General features: G+C 32.1%; 2 protein-coding genes across 2 annotated transcripts; both read right to left on the reverse strand.

The window, feature by feature from the left end:
• Positions 1-489: 489 nt before the first annotated feature.
• Positions 490-9,470, reverse strand: LOTGIDRAFT_143701 (hypothetical protein; the record flags this gene model as incomplete). Its single annotated transcript, XM_009054341.1, has 15 exons — positions 490-608; positions 835-914; positions 4,117-4,253; positions 4,449-4,553; positions 4,833-4,904; positions 5,535-5,697; positions 5,949-6,132; positions 6,439-6,556; positions 6,750-6,920; positions 7,239-7,397; positions 7,665-7,940; positions 8,256-8,440; positions 8,642-8,790; positions 9,093-9,241; positions 9,366-9,470. Coding segments are annotated over 15 exons (2,172 nt in total), but the record flags the coding sequence as incomplete, so codon positions are not given.
• A 262-nt stretch (positions 9,471-9,732) lies between these two features.
• LOTGIDRAFT_143679 (hypothetical protein) lies at positions 9,733-18,048 on the reverse strand (the record flags this gene model as incomplete). The annotated part of the gene is made up of 8 exons (XM_009054342.1): positions 9,733-9,878; positions 10,109-10,196; positions 10,395-10,450; positions 10,602-10,650; positions 10,823-10,927; positions 11,818-11,891; positions 16,402-16,489; positions 17,908-18,048. The coding sequence occupies 8 exons, from the start codon at positions 18,046-18,048 to the stop codon at positions 9,733-9,735; spliced, it is 747 nt and encodes a 248-aa protein (XP_009052590.1).
• Positions 18,049-23,834: the final 5,786 nt, after the last annotated feature.

A 23,834-nucleotide genomic window follows, 5' to 3' on the forward strand; every position in this document is an offset into this window, starting at 1 on the left:
AGGGAGGGAAACTTTGCCAAGAAGGCAGCATTAGCCTGAATCTATAACATGCAGAGCCTATAGCACATGCACCCTGAGAATGAAAAGACACTTTTTTCATGTCAGTCCCTCAGACCTGCATTGTTGACAGGGAAAACTGGTTTGAAGAATGTGAAGGTATAGCTATCCTAGGTTAAAATTAAACCCTGGACCTTCAAGTTAATCAATTAGCATCCAATACATTAAGCCATTGCGTCTCCAAATACTTTGAAATGCAAATATATAAAGAGTTTCTCTAAAAGTTTGCTTAAATCGCTTTCAGTAAACTAACTGATCACTTAATTAGGTTACGATAATTCTTAAAATCTTAATTTCAAGAAGCTGCCCTTAGGGATAAAAATACGTATGAAAAGCAGGAGGTTGTATAGACGGAAAATGAGCATTGTCTAATCTGGTATTGGTAGAACATTAGGTACCTAATATAACACAAAATATCACAGTGCATTACCTTTATGCTTTTCCTTCTATTTTAATAGGATTAGGGCCATTCTGGGAGCCTCCACCACCACGGATACCAGTACTTTGTGCTGGGGAATTACTAGGATGTTGACCAGGTCGGATTGGTTTTGCTGAAATAAAAAAGGCCAGAAGTCATTAACAAATAATGACATATCTATTCTATAGAATTGAAGTTATAAACTTAAATATGAAAAGATGTACTGGTAATAATTTATAAACAAATATGTGTAAGAAGCTCAAATGTCTGGAAATTACAAACAAATTACTACATCAAATAGATCTTAATAGTTTAAAACCTTACTAGTGAATAACAAACTAATCAATTATCATTCTTACCTATTTGGGCAGCATGGCCTCTTCTGGCTAAATTTCTCTGTCTTACTGCCTCCTTAATTCTGTCTACTTCCATCTGATACCTGAAATGACATGATACAAACTTATAAAAAAATTGTCCTGACATTTTGTCACTGGGAGAAATAACAGACATTGTAAACCAAATTTCTAAAGAATTATAAGCATTGCTGCACTTGTTGACCAAATATTTATATATATAAAATTTTTACACATTTAGTAATGAACAAAATAATTCTTCATGGAAAAACTCCCTTTTTATTTGAAATCAGATGATAAATCATGTTAGTGTAACAGGTATAAAAACAAAACAGTCAACAGATATCTCTTCTTTGTCAACAGTTATCTCTGCTTTGTCAACAGTTATCTCTGCTTTGTCAACAGTTATCTCTGCTTTATCAACAGATATCTTTGCTTTGTCAACATCTATCTTTGCTTCAAATTATGGTATTGTTTAGAACTTGAATACATGACTATTATCTTAAAATATCAGAAAAATTGTTATTACAGATTAATATTTTAAGTGTTCAACTAATCAAATCGGGCATCTTCAGTCTTGGCCCTGGGTAAAGATAAACTATGCACACCCCAAAAAATTGAAAAAATGTACAGATATTAATGATACAAACTTGACAATAGACATGTCAACGCATTATAGTCTTAATTCATTTTGGACAAACACATTTATCATGCATACATTGCTTTGATGGATTGCCAGCCACACATAAAACTGTGCAGTTTTAATAAAACTAAAAGAATAAAAAAGCTTTTTTGATGTTAAATAAAACCAAAACCAAACTACAAGCCACTAAATGTTAGTTAATAACCATTATACATGTCAGAAAAATTCCTTCCCTCAGATAAACAGAGACCCTCCTCATCCCTAAAAAGAAATTCCAAATTCCATCTAACAAAGGAACCTCACACAGTCATATCCAAGAAAGAACTTGCATGTTAAGGAATTTTCTTGATTCATTGACCTTAAAAGGAATTTATAACTTTCTACATTGCTTAAGACCAAATCAAAATATTTGTTCCTAAATGTTAGTAAACTAGAAAGCCTAATTGTACTTTGGAATGAATCAATTCAAAATATCAAATTTCTCCAGAACAATGACAAATTAAGCTTTTAATTCTTGTTTCCGTGATAGCTGAAGTAGCGGATATATAATCTAAATAGACAACTAGATCGTTGATCAGATATTTGATCAGTTTCTGGTACAGACTTTGTATAAATTTCAATTTCTATGGTAAAATTTGTCATTGTAAACCTAGTAAAATGTTATTAATGACTACAGTAGTTGTTATTGTTATAATATTTAAAGCACACTGACAAGAAAAAGGAGAAGCTATGTCTGTGTATTATTACCTATCCTGTTCACTGAAAAATAAATTAGTCACAACATCATTATTAGTGCTTTCTAACATCACAAGATCCATGCAGAAGTTTCATTTTTTGTCTATTTCTCTAACTTAGTCCTGTAATACGTTATAACTACTATCAATAAGAAGAATTTCAACTCAAAATAATGTACTTAGCTTTAGGTATTGTAAAAAGATTGATTACAATGCATCTATGCTAGGATATCAGCTAAGCAGGTCATGAATAAGAGAATCAAAATTTCTAGATTTCTAATGTCAATCTGGATCAAAATGTGAATTTGAGATGATTGAGAATTTCCAAGCCAATTAAAATAAAAATTAATCCATGTCAATCTAAACCAACATTTTTATTTGAACACATTAGGAGTCATCTTGATTTTTGTCATGATTCATTGTGAGTTACTTTCAGTATGACTTTGGTCAGGAGTTTAGGGTAGGTCTGTATTTCTAATGAGAAAGATCAGTCAGGAGTCTTTGTAAGTTATATGATTCATTATCAAATCAGAGGTCTTTTTAGACAGTACAATATTTCTCTTATTCAGTATTCTTTACACCTATTTTACAAGTCTTAATTTTGGATCTATAACCTTATTACACAAAAATTAGCTTGAACTTTGTCATTCAATGTCAGTTTCTAAGTACCTCATAAAAAAATTATCTTAAATCATGCAGTTATTTTATAATAAAAACTTGATGATGATTCTAACAGTTAATAACCACATTGAAGGATGACACTTTAATTTGAAAATGTTACAGGAAAATATTAAAGGAAAAGCACATTAAAAGAGATAAATTGGCTCAAGGTGAAATATATTGACATAAGCTTACAGTTACACAAGCTTACACTAAACATGTCCAGAGGTTTTGTCAAGCCAGTATTTAGCCTTGTGATTATTATTTTCACTAAGGATAAAAGAAATGTTTGATCATATCAATTGTTAAATCTTCTTAAAGGGATATGGAAATCACAATAATTGTTTTACCAGCATACAAACTATTGAATTGACTAGTTTCTCAGTAATTCAACAAACAATGTGCCTTTGGTGTTTATACTGCCTAGCTGTATTAAATGGTAACGCAAATGTTTAGACAACTACATACCAATTCAAGATAGTAACAACACCAAAATCATTGTTTCATGCCTTGACTGGTGTAGTGATGTCCTCATTAAGCAGCATTACACCAAATAGTTTATTTATTTATTAGAAAACACATTTTACATACTGTATTAATTGTACAACATGGCTTGATAATACCTTCAAATTCTTGTCCTTTAAGGTCAAATTGGCTCTTAATTTCAATGACATGTCCTGTATGTTTTAGGTGCTAAAATTCTAACTAAATGCAATAATCTGACACCAAAGGTCAAAAAAACCACAACCAACAACTTGTAACTAATGCAAATAAAAAGGCAGTGACAATCAAACCCTACATTTCAGCCAGCAGTTGGAAGTCAAGCTAGAAATACAATTTTGTTGTAAAAGAAGGTAACATTAGAAACTTGCATCATATTTGACAATGAACAGAGCATTTAACATTACCTTCCATAGTATAATAATAGAGAACTGGTAAAAATAAAATTTAATATATATGTTTCATGTCTGTAACAAGTTTCTTGATTTAGCAGTTAAACCTCAAAATTAACTATTTTATGAATGAAAGTGTTCCATGATCTAATTATGCAGCCACACAATTGAGATTAATTAATTTCACAGGATTTCAGGATTCTGAAATTCTGTTTGATCTAATAACAGCGTAACCAAAGTTTTTTTTACTACTTTAAAATCAGTTTTATATCAAGATATGAAAAATAACTTTTAAGACATTAACTAACTAAACAATGTTTCTAGCTTGACTTCCATTATGTTGTTAATATCAACTGACCTCTTTCTGTCTCTCATAGCTCCTTCTTTAGCCTCACGTAAAGCTGTTTCTAATGATTTCACTCTCTCCATGGTAGCTCTCAATCTCTTCTCTAATTTAGGAAGTTCACATCTTAAATCAGCATTATCACGCACCAACTGACAATAAAAAGGCATTTTGATTAAGATCGTCTTGGACCCCTCAAGAGATCTGAAAATGTGTGTGAACTTTATTATTACAATCTTGGGGCTTTTAAATCAACAATTCATGACAACTGTTATTACTAAGATATGGTGATCTGATATAATATATGATGTTAACTATTATATTGTATTAATTCTATAAAGACCTACCTGTTTGTGAACTTTGGTCAACTGTTCCAGGTTATTTTCCAGGAAAGATATTTTTTGTTTTTGAGCTGTACTTCCAACAGCATCTTCTTCTTCTTCATCTTCTTTCTTATTAGCTGACTAATAAACAAAATATTATTATTATTATATCATGGGACAACCTGTACATCTTATGTTTCTTTACCAGCATTTCTTTATGTATCTCATGTCCTCATTATAAAAACCCAGAAAGTCTAAAATATAGAACTTACATGCATCATAATCTGTGCAGATAGGACATATATCAAACTGATTTACACAGACATGGCAATCAGTGAGAACGGTCCTAAGGACACATTAAAGATGGCATGAACTGAGTAATAGTACTTGTACTTAAAATATACTTACTTTCTTAACTCTGTTTTGAAGATCTTGGACAAATATTTTACGCAGGTTATGTAATGTTTGAAGTTCCTTAGCCTAAAAACAAAAATATTTTCATCAAAACTATTTCTTTCATTTTAGACTGGCTCTCAAGTCAAGTTATTAAAAAATGAAATATCTAAAAATTATTGTTTTTCAATATGTTTTGATAAAATTGATGTAATCATGAAACATTTGTTCCAATCTTTCAGTTCAAAGTACAGCAGAAATTGTATTAAGAGACCACTCAAGGGAATAATCCAAAGATGTCTCTTAAAGGAGATGGTCTCTTAGGAGAGAACTGTGTCAGAATAAAAACCAAAGTTATTTTGTTTTGATGACTATTTTATATCGTTAGAGTGGTATAATTAAGCCAAATGACAGTAAACTATAATCCCTATTAATCTCATCTGTATGTGAAATCCTGTGATGTTTATACAATGGGGATAATGATAACTGTTATGGTCGCTTAATTGACTTGTTTTGATTTTATGGGAGTGTAAATACATGGTTGCTGGTCACGTACTGAAGGTGGTCGCTAAACAATCTTTAATTATAATTTATGAAAATTTGTAAGGGGGGACTTTGTTGTAGTCACATATTGAAGGTGGTTGCTTAGTCAAGTAAAATAAATCTATATAATTTTTATCTTTAAACTGGCTGGCTTGATGCACTAAGAATACATACCACTGTTTCTTCCAAGCCTTTAAGATCTTGTTTAGCCTGTTCACGTCTGTCCATTTGTACAGATAATTCAGAGAGTTTAGTTGACTTATCAGCTTCTTCTTGTTTCAATTGATCATAATCTGATTGTAATTTCTCCAGAGCCAAAGTTAGTTTCTGGTTTGTACTGAAAAATAAATACATTTATTACTATAGAATTCATCTTGCAAGGTTTTACATTACAACCAACTTACAAATAAGTGTCTTTTCAGTGCATGACATCCATATTCATAAATGAATGTCATGAGAAACATGGCTCTGGGAAATAATATTGATGTATACTCTCTTTCTCTAAACCATTTTACCTGATCAATATCAAACATTTCGAAAAAAACTTTACGATGTAAACCTCTGTTATCTAGAACAACTTTTACTTACTCTTTAAGTGTATCAATGATGCTCTGTTTTTCTGATATTTCTTCACGAAGAGCTGATAGTTGTTTTTGGTGATTCTCACGATGCATTTCCATCTGGGACTCCAAAGCCTCTTTCAGTTCTGTTTCTGATCGTAGTTTGCTGGATGCTTCAGCTTGTTTGGAAACAGCAGTAGCGTGCATTTGTTCTATAAAAAGGAATTTTTCATGAATTCAAAATTTAGTCACAGAAATATCATACTTATACAAATTTGTACACATTACATCAATAAACTTTCACATTTCTTAACACAAACCACAACATTGTTCTTATATCTTATAGTCAGAGAATTTTTTTACAATATGATGGTGTGTTGTTTTTTTTTACTGTCAACTCATGTCACCATGACATTAACAATGCCATTTTATCTCCAAATTGAAGAGTCAATGTGAAAAAAATATGAAGATCATCCCAATAACCTATACCAGTTTCATTTGAATAGAAATAATCTTACCTTGGGCCCTTAATTTAGCAATTTCTTCATTAAGAGAATCTACATTTTCTTCTAATTGTCTCTTTTTACCTTCAATATCTTTGATGGTATCATTTAATGTTGTTATCTTAGCTTCATGCTATAAGTAATCATTTTCGAAGGTGAAGGTAAAATAAATGGCCTACACCTTTTATTAAACAGTCCATTGTTCACTATATCCATATATTTTCTATTTAAAATTATCTATCAAAGTGACATTGTATGCCAGTTCACAGTTTGAAATATATTAATTCAACATTAGTGGAAAATATCCCAAACCCCAAAATACTTACTTGAACTAACTTCAATTTACAATCAGACAATTCATTCTTTGTATCTTCGAATTTTTTATTGCACTCAGACTGAGAATTTTCCAATTCCTGACATCGACTAGCTAGAGACTTGACCTCAGATTTCATCTTGCTGATATATAATCTAGCCACAGTGAATTCCTCTTCTATCTTCTCACTGGATGATATATTCAACTGAAATATAACAAATTAAATCTTGTATGGGCTCCAATTGTACAACGCTATTATTCTCAAGGCACTGTCACAAAGTTTTCAATTTCCTGGTCTCCTAAATATATGAATACATAAATACATCACAAGAATATCATTTTACAAGATACTCTCTAGAGCATGGAGACATAATATTTGTTTCCAGGAAAGAATCATCAAAATTGGTGAAGAATATGAATGTCAGAGTGTTAATGTGTATGATTATTCTGAAACATACAGTGCTTTGTTTAAATCTATATCAGATAAAGTTAATAAAGAAACACCACACACCTTAGATTCAGCAGCACTGCCACCAATTATGGTACCAATCTCTGACAGATCTTTGAGTAAACTTAACATCATATCACTGCTACGTTTCTTCTGGTGTAATGATGAATCACGTAATGTTTCAAATTCAGATTGCACAGAATTTAATGTGGTCTGCAATAACAATTACATAAGCACAACATGTGTCAGCATTATTCAGTGAAAAAATATCTGATCTAGCACTCATATGAAACTCGCAATACAATTTAATTTACATTAAAAGGTAGACCAGATATGTTCATACACGTAAAAGCTGATTAACAATCAAGAATCCCAACAATTCAACATCATGGTTCACATTTGACCACCAACAAATTAGACAATTTTCATCTTAGTTTCAACTTAAAAGAACAAAATAAAGAATTTCATGTAAGAACTTACAAGTTTAGTTGAGAGTTCTTCAGTCAACTGTTCAATATCTCTATTCTTATTTTCCACTTCAGTAGATTTCTGATCATAATTCATAGCCAGTTCCTCCAGAGCTTGAAGTACCTCCTTGACCTCATCTTTAGCAGACTCATTATCAGCTTGGATTCGAGACATCTCCTGTGTCACTCCTTCATAATCCTTTCTGGACTGACTGATCAATTCTTCTTGTTCTAACATTTGTTCTTTTAGCTTCTCAATTAGTTGAGCTTGGTTGTTAATTTCTTCATCCTATAGTGAAGGTTGACAGTTGACATACAGATTCAGTTAGGGGAGGGGGGATTAAAAACTAGGCCACCTACTCTTGAATAGATCTCAGCGAAAAAGTTAAGACCTTAGGACATCCTAGCCCTAAGATCATTTCGAGAATACAGGGCTCGGAATAACTTCATTAAATTCTAAGTTATAAAGAAGGTATGAACAATTTTAAAAACATACAAAGCCTTATTACTGTGCAGAATAATTAGTGAATAACCAAAGTCAACTACAGAAATGATTAACTCATTCAATTACATATCAAAGACAATACATGTTGAAAGTACAAACCTTGTCATCCAACTGTTGGTAAAGTTTTATCTTTTCCTCTTCAAGCTGTTTTCGTTCATCATCAGTCAGGTTGGTAGCTATAAGACTAGCTTGAAGACTGGGAGGAGCACTATTACTAGGTGTATCTAACTCTACAGTTGAAGCTGTTTTAACATCTATCTGATCATCGGGAGAAACAGTTACACCTGGTGAAGATGGCAAAGCATCAATGTAATTAGACAATATGTCAAATCCCAGGTATGATATGTAAATGGTATCAGCCCACAAATCAAAACATCTTATACCAGAATAGACAGAATGAATTAATGAATGCAAGAACAAATGAACACTTATTTGGCAAACTATTCATGATGATCGATTCAATTCCTTCCAAAATTTTAACTTACCACTTCTCCATTGAGCCAATTCTTCTTGTAATTTTAATATGATAGCTCTTAATTTAGCATTCCTTTCTTTTTCACGTTCATATTTCTTCTTCCATTCATCAGCTGTTAATTCTTCATTAACACTGACAACATTCTTAATAGTCTTAGCTCTGAAAGATTCAAATATACTCATTACTTATTAGCTCTGATGAAAGATTAGAACTTTTTACTTACTAATTAGATCTGTAAGATCAGTCTCAGCTCTGCAAGTTTAAAAAAGTAAAACAATAGCTCTGAAAGATTATTTAGATCCTGAAATATGTCCTTTTTTGCTTATTCTGTAGTGGGTATATGTTAATTTGGAAACAAACAAAAGTTTAAAAAATGATGAGCCCACTTCAGAAATTCAAGATGACACTTTGACGGGAGATCCTACATTATACATTGCTAAGTAATAATAAAAATCACAAACCTTTGACCAAAGAGAAGAGTCGACTTAGTTTCTGATTCATTGTAAGATGCTGGTGAACAACAGATAATCATTGTAGTTCGAGCATTACCACCTAAACTCTCTTGTAAAATACGAGTTAATTTACTGTCTCGATATGGTACATGAGATTTCTACAAAATAAAAACAATATTTTCTTATGATCAATATTATAAGATATATTATTACATTAAGCTATAAAGCTTCTTTAGTGATTGTAAATTTATAACGTAAAATTTATCTAAACAAAATACTTACATTTCCATCAGCTAAAGCTGAAATAACATTTCCTAAAGCTGACAAAGATCTGTTGATATTTTTAGCTTCGTCTAAGACAGCTCCTTCAGCTCCTGTTTTACTGACCTAAAATATCAATTATTAAAATGAATCCCGGATAAATAACCATTCTGCCAAATTAGTGTAGCTTACTTTGAATATTCACCTCAAATCCTACATTGGAAAGATAGTTAATTCCAATTACTACACTACTGTGTTTCAGACTATACACAATCTCACAATAGATGGAAATGAAAAAGAATTGACTAATACCACAGCCTAGATAAAATGTCTATGCACACTGAATATCCACTATATTATTTAGCCAAAACAGATAATTTGTAAAAAATTATGACAAAAAGAATCTTACCTTCTCACTGCCTGCTAAATCGACTAGATATAATTTACCATGTAGTTTCTTCTCTGTTTCTACATTCTCTTGTTTCACATGAATCAAAAATACACTGTGACTTCTAGAACTATGTTCATTCATGTCTACAATTACAATTATTATTATACAGATGTACTGTGTGACTTTCACAGCTCCATTTTCAACCTATCAAAGTCTTAGCTTTAGTCTAAGTCCAAAAAGAATTTGATCTTGATCTTGATAATTACTGTGCACGCTGCTCTAGAACATATGATGACACTGTATCAGACATTTCTGCATCCCTGTCAAAAGATCAAACCTATGACAAGTTGGATCTACAGTACATATTACTTACTTGTAACAGCTACATGTCTGTTAGCTTTACCATCATCAATTGTTTCCATGACTTCTTCAGGACTTGATACAAATCTTTCAGTACACCCCTAAAATATAAACTAACAGTTGTATATTCCTGTTTCTCTAATAAGGTGCAGGTGGATGATTAAGATATGGTATATTGTATTCAATACACTACTTACAGTCAATAAATCTTCAAACATTATGGTTATGAAAATTCTGAAATTATTTCAAAAATGGTATAACAAAAAATTTTGTAATTCTTCAGTCATAACAATTCTTACCTTGACATAAGGAACTCTGTTTTTATCTTCATGTACTGCTAAATTGGTTTTGGTAACTGAAAAAAAAAGAGAAGTTTGAAAATTTATTTACTACATGGTATTATTTTGACAAAAATGTGATAAGTATTTCTTAATCCATTGAACCATTTCCAAGACGTGTTTCTAGCACCATTAATTACAACATGCAAATACAAAATCATCACTTACTGTCTAGAAGATCTCTAATTTTATCCATATAGATTTCAAAGTAGGAAACCTGTAAAAACACAAATTAAATATTACAGCTATAAATTACGCATTACATTAAGAGAGATTTATTTGATACTTTCAGCAATTATCGAAAAGGTTCTTTTATCAAATCAACAGGGAATATTTCATGTCCTAATGACAAGATGTATCACATGGGTTATCAATTCGTAATAACAAACCTTGATGTGGAATTCCAAGTTTTCATCCATACCATAAATATAATTAAAAATATCATTAACAATTCTCGGTATAATACCAGATAGATATTCATCACCCAATACACCCTAAAATATCACAACATAATAATTAAAAATATCATTAACAACTCTCAGAATAATATTAGACAGATATTCATCACCCAATACACCCTAAAATATCACAACATAATAATTAAAAATATCATTAACAACTCTCAGTATAATACTAGATAGATATTCATCACCCAATACACCCTAAAATATCACAACATAATAATTAAAAATATCATTAACAACTCTCAGTATAATACTAGATAGATATTCATCACCCAATACACCCTAAAATATCACAACATAATAATTAAAAATATCATTAACAACTCTCAGAATAATATTAGACAGATATTCATCACCCAATACACCCTAAATAAAATATCACAACATAATAATTAAAAATATCATTAACAACTCTCAGTATAATACTAGATAGATATTCATCACCCAATACACCCTAAAATATCACAACATAATAATTAAAAATATCATTAACAACTCTCAGAATAATATTAGACAAATATTCATCACCCAATACACCCTAAAATATCACAACATAATAATTAAAAATATCATTAACAACTCTCAGTATAATACTAGATAGATATTCATCACCCAATACACCCTAAAATATCACAACATAATAATTAAAAATATCATTAACAACTCTCAGAATAATATTAGACAGATATTCATCACCCAATACACCCTAAAATATCACAACATAATAATTAAAAATATCATTAACAACTCTCAGTATAATACTAGATAGATATTCATCACCCAATACACCCTAATACACAATAAATAGTCTTTATTTTGGCTTGTTGTTCATTTACACTGAATATCTTTGAAATAAGATCAAAATATTGTTCTACTGTTCACACATGAACCACTGATTTATAAGAAAGTTGGTAACATACCTCCATGGTGTGGGTTTTACCACTGGATGTCTGACCATAAGCAAAAATAGTTCCATTATAACCACTGAGGACATCTGCAATAGAAGAAAAATTCTTTTTAGTTTCCATATTAACATGTTTCTGTAGAATTCAGCTTATTATTTCATATCAATACTGGCTTGAAAATTTAAGATGCAAATGCATAAGTGTTGCATGAATATTGAAGATTTGTTTGCCACTTTATACTCAATTTCTGACCCAGTATGCTATAATAACATAATAATTTATGTTTTGAGAGACTACAGTAGCAATCAAATTTTGTTACATACATTCAACTTAGATATAAAATACCAGCCAGATCTTACGGATATTAGTCAAGATCTCTTGCACTGGGATATTGCGATTTTTGTTAGCGATATACCTTCCAGTTGATATAGACCATGAGATTATTTGGGAAATCGGCTTGGAATGCGACAAGAAAGATAATTATAATGATATTTTTAAGTATAAGTATATTTCGTGAACAGCAATGATTATAAAGACTTCATAAATTTGTAATCATCCCAGTATAGTAGATGACATAATACAACTAAATATAGAAGTGTGGTAGGAGCTAGTCTATTGTTATATGATATTGATCTGTAACCATAGAGTTCCTGACAATTCTTATTGTTGAAGTCTGGTACAATAATAAATTGGTACTGTACTAACTACTGTTCAGTTTCAGTTATTTTGTCATGTTGACCATATAAATGACTATAAATTATAAGCTTTAGAACTGTGATAGAGCATAGTACAATTCATTGGTGCTAACAGATCTTCAAAAAACCATGTCAAGGTGACAACCTAGACCACAGAAACTTATCATGGACATTTGTTTACAAGTTTACAAATAAAATATCATCAATTATTCCCAAAAGTGTTTTGCACAATTCTATCATTGTGAAGGAAATGGCATTTCTATATCAGCAAGTCATAAGAAAAGAATCCAATTGAATCAGACATTTAAAAACATTGTTTATTTGTCTATTGGTCAGCCTTGAGCAGTTGAAGTGACACACCCAGTTTCTCTACCACTGATTGCTTAAGCTTATACTTTTTTTTTTTTAGCTCTTTGAGACTCCGTCTGTTGTGTTTAGATGTCATCTAGCTAGGTGATGTGCCATGATACTATAACTCACACCTAATGACCAGGGTGTGGTATTTCTATTTTATCTATATTGCATAATGTAATAGAATACCAAACTATATAAGAATATATCTATGCATCACTTAATCATGGAGCCTTAGACTACAAATACTGTGGGTACATCTTTGACATTATTTTTAATGTCTAAATCCAACTAACTAGATATTAGTGGCCAGGCTTTTGTACAGGTCATTCACTGTCCATACCAATATCATTGACTGTCATTTTGAGAATTAAAAATAGTTTTCTAATATATCTATCATAACATATTGACTGTTTTTAAACATTATTTTTCTTAGCATGATTGAGAGTATCTAGAACACTGTATCTTATTAACTAATGAATTTAAAAAATTGTTGATATTGTTCTGACAAGTACAAATTTGATGAAACTTATATTTTAACAACTAGATCATAACAATATAAACAGCATAAAATTTCTATTGCCTGAGCCACCATGAAGGTTTTCATATGTTTAACTTTTTAGGCTTGTTCATAATATTGTTGGCAATAACAATAGTAACCCTACTAACTTATATACTTATAGACCTATTTGATAACATAGGTGTTAGGAATGTCTCAATTTAATTTCTTATGACTATTGTACCAGTCAAAAAGAATAACTAGCTATAAGCTTAGTGTTCTATGACAATATCTATAACATATTTGGGGTTAAAGTGATTTTTGTTGTCTACCAATTGTTGTTTGGTTTAAATATCAGTCACAAATTTTCATTAAACTTACGTCACAACTGTTTGTATGTCTGACTAAATAATATTTATGCTCCCACATAAAGATTTGTAAAAAGCAACAAATTAGGATAGGTCACTGTCAAAAATTATTCAATCTGCACATATTAAGCCTTCAATTTGTTTTATAAGTTGTATTGAGCAAGCTCAATGTTTACAGGGAAAATGGACACAGAATATTTGCTGATATTTGATTTCAATAAATTAAATGATTTTTAAAAACTAATATTCTTCAGAAAAATAAATCATGGACATTTAGATCAACTAGTACTGTACTGTACTGTTTCTTGAATTATAAAATAAAGTGACTCTTAACAGTAAAAAAAAAAACACTTCACATTTATAACTTAAGTCCTATCAATTAAAATAAATTACATTTTTTGATGAAGTATGCCTGAGGATCTGAATTGATAGTCTTGTTGATCTAGTCTAGAACAGGTTTTTGAATCCTGAATAAATGTTGATATTAATAATATTGCAGGTATTATTGACCCAGAAAACGTCAATCTAATAATCTAATTGATAAGATTACAACAATAGCCTTTAACTGTTATTTTTGACATCTGCAGACATGAAGAAATAATGTTAACTCACTGTTACAGCTGGGTATTGATTACCAAATTGAGATCTATCATCAACGTCATACTATTGATCAATAATCAATAAATAATCAAGAAATTTTAATTGAGAAATCTTCTAAATACTTTCCAAATTCTTAATTCCAATGGGCTATTTTTTTATGATAGAAGTATAATAATACAATTATTCAATGCTTTGATCAGTTATTATATTTCAATGTGGGTAAATGAATAATAAATAAATAAATACTGAAAGAGAAACTATGGGAAACATATTAGAAAATGTAACTGATATTTAATAGATTCAATAATTGATATTATAAATTCTTAGTGACGATATATGAATATTTCAATTCTTTTACCCAGCACTACAGACTGTACCTTTTGACAATTTTTGATGATTCTGACTATTTTACACCAGTATCAATCCAATAACAATCAAAGATTGATTGTTTAAGTAAATATTAGGCGTTAAAAACTAATTACATCTCATCAATACATGTGAGTATTTGAGACTATTTTGTGCTTCAGGTCATACATGCCATGTGGTTTTGAATGTGAAGTGTTTCCAATCAAATATTTCATATAATCTCCATTTCATTAGTGTAATAAAGAAGGACTTTGATTTACATGTATTAACTTATGTACCGGTACCTTATGAAATATATTTGTGTTAGTATGTATTTTATTCAGTGAGGCAGATTCCAATAAGCATTATGATTTTTTCTGTATCGCATATATCTATTTTGTACATTGTACCACTAAATCCACAATAAAGAATTATTGTTTAAAAAAAAAAAAAATTCATACAGCTGTCTTTAGGTAAGACTGACTATAAAGATAAAACAACTCACAAGCTGTGAAAGAATTGTATAATACTGATGGAGAGTTCAAACAGTAAAATGATGATAACAATATGGTGGTATTATTTACACTATGACTGGCCTGGGTGTATTAATAGTACTGATATTGATAGAATTCTTTCAAAGATCAATTTTCTTTCTACATTATCATAATTCAAACAATGTAGATCTCAAACTTGACAATTTAATATTAAACACATGCTGGCAGTAATTACATGTTGTATTCTGTAAATATAGCTTGCCAGGCAAGTTAATATACACCCACAGGAAGCTTTGATTTTAAATAAAAATATTTAGCAGTACAGTAACAATTACCAGTATTAAATATTTAACCTTCAGACATACACTTCTTTTGAACATTTTGAGGCGATACTGAATAATATTACCAATGTCAGTCAAGAACTTGTTTTTAAGAACAAGGGCAATAAATCATACTAATTAATTTTCGATTTTTTGATGATTTTCGTAAGGGTTTATCTTTGAGTGATTTACATACACTCACACCAAGTTTCATTAAAATCCATCAAAAATTGTGCCTTCTAGAGTGATTATGTGAAACAAATTTAACAAATTTTCAAGAAAAAGGGCAACAACTCTTACCAATTATTTTTTCGATTTTTCTGATTTTCATTAGGGTTCATCCTTAGGTGACAACAAACACTCACACTAAGTTTCGTCAATATCTGTCAAGAATTGTGCCCTCTAAAGTGTTTTCATGTCAGTGTATACAAATAGGAAAATAGGCATCCTAGCTATTTAGCTTTCATTTTCACAAGCAACTCAAAGCTTGATAATTAACAATCTGAGGCTAGTTCAAATTTTGTTTAAACAGTCACTTTTTATTAAAAAGTTGAGCAGTTCTAAGTAGATGACTTGCACACTGTTCCACCTTGCATGGGAATCTGTGTCGTATCCCATACAGGCTAATGAGAAAGACAACCTCATACAGTGCACAACATGAAGGAAATTTTGCTAGAACATCTGTATTTGCCTTTTCTTTTCACAACTGTTGCTAAATCTTCAATCTGTACAGCCACAGGCATGACACAGAGCCTCAGTTTATTGTAAGGTTGATTAAGTAGTGCATTCTGCACAAACTGTCATCTCAATAAACACAACACATGCACAGTAGGAAATACGTATATGGGTTCAGCTAAACTGATTGAATTCAAAATTATAAATCCATAACCTTTTTAAATCTGTACCGTAATTTAGAACTGTACTTACCAGCAACAATGGGTTTAGCAGCCACAGTATAGACATGTTCCTGCGTGACATTCGGTTTCAAAACTTTATCAAACACAAAAACTTTACCCTGAAAAATGATAATAAAATATTGCATAATACACTAATGTCCTCAGTATCCAACAAAAATAAATAAAACAGAAGATCCAGATGCATAATTTAATAAGTTCACTTATAGACATGGACATGCAATCTGAATTATCAAGACACTATATAATATATATAGGTCAAAATTCATTTCAAGTTGAATTCAGGTAAGCCTTTAGCCTATCATGTTTCTCTTTTAAATCTTGCAGCCTCCATTTTTACTGTTCTAAACAGTGATTCTGAGGAGAACTCAAAGTAAATTTCGATTGAACCAATTGAACCGATCAGCTACACATATTTCAGACTGGATGACGCAGAAGAAAATAAAAGTAGCAATCAACTTCGTTATTTTCATTTATTATTTTTGTGATTTTGTGAATTTAGCTATAATGATAATAATCCATAATTTACATGTAACAACCAGAGATGTACACAAACAAAGTTAATTTTTATATTTCTGATCAAAAATTTGTTTTTAAACAAAACCTTTGTCCGTAGTCTTTAATTCCTTTCCCAGATGATAATGAACCATTCACGAGAAAACACCGGCCTCGTACCAATTATAATAGGAAACTTCAAATTTGATGTTTTAAACGATTCCTCAGTGGCCAGGTAAACTTATAAAATCTATATATAGGGTTTAGAAATAGTTTCACACATAATTAGCGTAATTCTTCATGTTGAAAATAAACCGGTCTATCTCTTTAAGTGTCATACAATATGCCCTCAATAAAGTAAGCTATTACATGCATTCAGACAATCAACTATGTTACTGGTGTGAAAGATAACCTGCATAAATATGTTTATTGGAATTCTGAATATTTACCTTCACCTATATTGTCTTATTGGCATCAATTCAACTATTACATTTCAATTCACTGCATTGACAATGATATTAGTTTACAAATTGTCTTTACTCTTATTGACTGTCCACTCAAAGAATGGCAGATTATAAATTATTGTCTACATCATTCATTAAAATAATAATTAGACATCAGATTAGATTTGAATATTAAATGTGAAAGACAATAACTGCAGTTAAGCTAAGATTAGAGATAGGAAAGTGTATTATTTTGATTGATAACAGACTTAAGGCCAATCACACACATCATTATATAAGCTTATAAATCAACCGTCTGACATAGACTTCATAATGTCAATTAATTCAAACATTTTACATTTTTTATGATAATGATTTCAACTAGGTCCAGAGTCTTTGTAGTTTATTTTAATTCAATTGGCTAGAAGTCCTATCAAATCTATCCATTTCGAACACCAAAGATATTTAAATTGGTAAAACACTGTAAAAACATGACAACATATGTGTCCTAAGCTTGTAAAATCAATTGCTGGATGTTGATTGTAGCCAGCCATTTTTATTGATTTTTACTGAATACTTACACCACACGATATGGAGTCATCAGTTGGGAATTTCAACACAAATTTACTGCCTGCCTTTTCTTCTGAATTGTTCAAGGGTCTCACACGACAAACTACCTTAATATTACACTCAGCATCAGATGGTGGAGGGATATCAGCCATTTTGAAAGTTAGTTAAAGCCAATTTTTACAATGGCAACAGATGGAAAATTACAGACACACAACGCTCAGGAAGAATCAAATCATCATACTGTTCCTGCAATATCTCTTCATAAAATTCTAGATGATCACGAAACGTCCAGAGTTTTTTCTTAAAACAATCTCTAATCACAGATGACCGACTATATCTATATATAATTCCACAAAACGTCCCGAAGTCACCTGAAATTCAATATCAAATAACCGGTGTTGTCAGAATTCTCTCTCGAATATCGGCCATATTTGATAGAATTGAACTATGGGAAATGACGTCATGTAACCTTTCGTGACCCGTCGCACCTGTACATTAAAGCTAACATGAATATAAAAAAGCCAGAGACAAAGAAAGAAAGAAAAATAAATAAAAGAATGTGTTACTGTTATCCAATGAGTTCAATTTTTTAAGGTGTGTAGCCAAGCCACACCCTCTAGGCTACTCTGGTCTAAAAATGAAATAGTTCGGTCTAACATGCAAGGTATAGGCCTAGCCTATATGCATTGCAAGTACAGTTCTGTGGTCTATATGTGACCACTAGTTTGGCCTATTAAAAATAAAAGTAGGCTACTTCTGTCAAAGAAATAATGTGCCTACAGACCTACACGAAAGAAAACCTACCTCCGATATAATTAAGAAAAAAACAATCCCAAAAAACTAAGTTTAAATTAGAAATATAATCCAACAATCTATCGCTTGGATGCATATAATGCATTTGAAAAATGTCAAATTAGACACCTTGTTTTGTGCATTTCGACAATAAACTATCATAACATTACATCCGTTGGCCTACATTATCTCCCAATGCAAAGTCATTCTTCGACTATCTGTTTTTGAAGTTCTCGCAGGCCGTAACTAGTGGCGGCCCAGGGGGGAAATAGAAAATATTCGCACCACCCCCCCCCCCCCCCCCCAACCACAAAAATCGAACAAATTCTCAATTGAAGCTGAAATAAAAGTCCCTATCAGCTATTGCCCCCCTTGGCACATTGGGCTGGTTACGGCAGTGGCTATTTACCACTGGCGTGGTAAGCGTGGTAAATAGTCAGAAGTAACCCTACACGGCGTGGTAACTTGTTAAATTAGACCAATGTCACCATCTTAGTCTATGGAGAAAAAGCTTGGTAACAAGATTTTACCACTTTTTTTTTATTTGGTAGATTTCATCCAATTTTTTTTTGGACATTTTAAAAAATGACACTTTTTAGGTTTAAAAAATATAAATATTGTGAACATTTCACATTGTTAACACACTAAAATAAGCATTTTAATATCTCTAGCGAAGAAAAATATCCGCCATATTTAATATCGGTTTTCTGGCATTTTGGACGCTAAATTTAAAAGTCTAAAAATTTCTGCAATCGCTATGTGATGTGAACCATAAGGAATGCGTGTTTATGATCAGACTTCGGTATTGCGTGCATTTCCAGCTGTTTATTAGTCTGCAATTCGTTTATATATACATTTTAAAGCTATGCTCTTGACAGACTTTTATTGAATTTTTAATTTCCATGCTATAATAGTGTATATTCCTGGTTCCCAGGCTATTGTAGGAGAAGGATTTCTGGTGCCCTTCAACACGACGAACCTAAGCGAACCTCGACACTAGTCATCAAAACTAAAGATAGAAATAGACTCAATGCGGCTGATGATATGCGTAGGATTTGTAGACAACTGTTCCTATATTTGAACTATTGGTGCAAGGAAAACAACAAAGCCTAATCCTACTGAGCATCTAATTGCTTACTTGATTAGTATAGTATCATAGAAGTGATTATTATGAATGAAAAAACAATAAAATTATAAATTTACAATGTGTTGATTGTTATGAAGCATTGCTCATGTCTTTCGAAATGCGTTCAGTCTGTAGCTTGTAAATACTCGAGAACCTATCACCAACCCTATGAAATACTGTTTAACAGAAGTATGTAGTCTAGGTTAGTAATGATACAGATATTGATAGTGCATGACTGTAGTATGTAGTCAAGGTCAGTAATGATACAGTAATGATATTGGTAGTGTCTGAACCACTATCAATATCTGTACCATTACTGATCTCTACTACATACTACTGTCAAACACTATCAATATCTGTATCATTACTGACCTTAACTACATACTACAGTTAAACACAGTCAATACCTGAATTATTACTGACCTTGACTACATACTTCAGTCAAACACTATCAATATCTGTATTATTACTGACCTCTACTACTTACTACAGTCAAACACTATCAATATCTGTTCCATCACTAAACTATACTACAGTCAAACACTATCAATATATGGATCATTACTGACCTCGACTACATACTACAGTCAAACACTATCAATATCTGTACCATTACTGACCTTGACTACATACTACAGTTAAACACAGTCAATACCTGAATTATTACTGACCATGACTACATACTACAGTCAGACACTATCAACATCTGTATCATTACTGACCTCTACTACTTACTACAGTCAAACACTATCAATATCTGTTCCATCACTAAACTATACTACAGTCAAACACTATCAATATATGTATCATTACTGACCTCGACTACATACTACAGTCAAACACTATCAATATCTGTACCGCTACTTCCCTCTACTACAAACTACAGTCAAACACTGTCAATATCTGTATCATTACTGCAGACATCTTCTGTATACTAGTTTCAAACTCGGATAATTCACATGTGAGTTTGAAGGCTCAAATTTTGACGGTGACCTGTGAACACTATTACCGATTGGCTTAGCTAAAACAATCCCGTTTCTGAGACTTAAGTATGATTGGTCAAAAAATTGGCGTAACTGTAACAAAAAGTATTTGTCCTGGTCGCAAAAAAATTGTTCCATGCTGCATGAATCGAGTTGAAAAGTGAGCCATGTTTCCACTTTCTTGAGAACTTTAAGGAGTTTTTACAATTTTCACATAATTTATTTGTTTGTTTCGAAGTTCATTTTAATTCTGGACACTAAGAAAAATAAAAATAACATTCTCTTGGTGAAGGCAAGTTTCTGGACGACAAATTGGAAGAGGTTTGAATGAAAGACTAGCTAGTCAGTTTTTTTGTCACATGATAGTGGACGGGTCCTTTTTAAATTTATAAGTGACCAAGTTTGACAATTTAAACGTTTTGTGGATTATGGATTATTGTGTCACAAAATATTGTGGAGCGAACGGAGCCAGGACGAACGAACTAGGGGCAAACATGAAAAAGACCGAAAATGTATAGGGGCGAACGCGTTTAACAGTACTTAGCTAAATATAAAATTCGAACTTCATGACCTAGGTCTGTGCTTTTATGGGATTTTTATTCTCATATCACCCTAATATCCATAGGACACAACATTAAAATTTTTGTGGAAATATACATTAGGTCTACTTACTCAGTGGCGTAGCCAGTATTTCATTGACGGGAGTGGGGACAACTTTACCCTATTTTTGGCTTTTCGAGGGCACTACCCTCTAAGGACGCCACTTTTATTTTTCAAAAAGGGAATTTTTGATGAAAATGATGAGTATTTGATTGCAAAATCGTTATTTTAAATATTTAGATAGTTTTGAGCAATTTTTTCCGAAAAGAATATCAAATCATGACTAATTTTATTTACCACGCCGTGGTAAATAGCTGTAAAGGTACTTATGGCTTTTTACCACGCTTACCACACCAGTGGTAAATAGCCACTGCCGCTGGTGACGATCCTTCGAGTTGTCATTACGAAAAAATTAATTTACCAACTGAGAAGACATAAGAAGGCTAATTCTTTTGGTTAGCTGAGTTTGGAAAGCCCAAGTCAAATTAACGTCTGTAGCTAGGCGGTTCATTCTGATTGTAATATCGGTGGGTGTAAAATTCCGAATTCCCGAACTGTCCGAATCGGGTCAGAAAAGACAAATAAATCGAAACAAAATTTGCGCCAAACGTCGTGCACAAATTCTGGAATGAAAACATTTTACATCAAAAAACGAATATTTTTAAAAGCTTTCATTTGGTCAAATCACAATTTCCTTCTTTATTTCTGTGTACACAGTGCTAATTTATGATAATGCCGTCTATGATATTTTTGATTTTTTATAGGCTAAATATAATCACTATTATTCAATGGACACTTTTTGTTGTCTGTGATCGAAGGCGTCTTCCCGTTATCTCCCTTGAATAGCAACCATGACATGTCAAGGTGACAACACAGTGGAAGATTAAAATCTAAATAGCTACCAAAAGTTTGAACTCTTGGTTCTTGCTGTTTCTCACTTTGACATCTTCCCCACCCTTGTCTCCTTCCCATTAGGAAATTGGTTTGGTCGATAAGGGGGCTGCGGGAGAAGATTGGACACACACCTCTAGGCTACTCGGACAATTCGAACAGTTCTGGAATTCGGAATTTTACTAATCTTACTATTGTCCAGAGCCACATGTTATATGCGAGTTGTATCCCTTACACTGCCATCCGTGACCTCATTATGTAAGTCTTAGAGGATATATACTTCTATATTGGGAGGTAAATAAAGGTTTGTCACTGGTAAATGACTTACATTTCAAATACACCAATTTCGACAACAAGAGCAGAAAAATATTTCCAATTTTGTCAGGGACTTCGAACATTTTCTGCTATAAAGGATTTTGGTGATAATTTAGATGACTTCATCAAAGATCAAGCGATTGACAAATGCCGTGATTGTAGCTGAACAACATCTACTAAAACTATCACTCGCGAAAGAACCTTCTGAAAACCAAACCAAAGAAATATCCCCTGAAACAGAACGCCAAAGACCATGCTTAACATCACATCATCGTACTAGAAATACAGATCATTCTGAAAGTGAGAAAACTGCTGGCCACTGTTTGCTCTAGATGTGGAAATAAAACCGTGGACTTTAGATTGCTTATCTTCCATAAATATTCGATGCTTCAAATGTGGAAAAATAGGGGATTAACCAAGAATCTGCGTTACTTAGATTAAAAGCAGTCTTATCTGATGCTAAAAACAAATTTTGATGCCAACAAACACACTGTCATACAGGTGGATGCCAGTACATATGGTATAGCTGGAATTTTCACTAGTGGTCTTCGCAAGTCGCTCTCTCACCGACGTAGAAGCGAGCGAGAAGCAGTTGTATGGGCAAGTGAGCACTAAAAAATATATTTAGCAGGATGGAACTTCACCATGGTGACCGATCACCGACCACTCTTAATTCTCTGGAAGAAAACTAATCTATCGCAACGGGTATCTACGCCTTAGGGTATTTTATGTTAGATAGGGCGCTATCCGGAAAACTGAATCGACAGTTAACAAACACATCTCTTATGTTTAGTCGAGAAGAGAAAATAGCTGATGAATATGTCAATTTCGGTGCTGAATCGAGAACCTCTAAAAATGTCAGAACTATCAAGAGGAGCATGGTTACACCTTGATTTCTTTGGTCCACTACCGTCTGGTTATTGTGGATGAATATTCTAGATACCTGATTGCTGAAGTAGTGAGAACGACGTCTGCCGAATCAGCTATAGCTGCTGCAGAAAAGTGTTTTCCTTGTTTGGTGATAAATCCCGACAATCGCCCACCTTGAGGTCACTCGTGGAAAGCTTTTCTGAAGAAATGCGGAATACATCATCGGAAGATTACTATGGCCAAGAGCCAATGCCCAGGCAGAATCCTTTAACAAACAAGCTATATGAGCAGTCCATGTACAAAAGAAACCCTGGAAGGATGAGCTTGTCAAGTTTCATCGAATTTATCAAACCACGCCTCA

The sequence above is a fragment of the Lottia gigantea genome, assembly GCF_000327385.1.
Source record: "Lottia gigantea unplaced genomic scaffold LOTGIsca_213, whole genome shotgun sequence".
Taxonomy (NCBI): domain Eukaryota; kingdom Metazoa; phylum Mollusca; class Gastropoda; family Lottiidae; genus Lottia; species Lottia gigantea.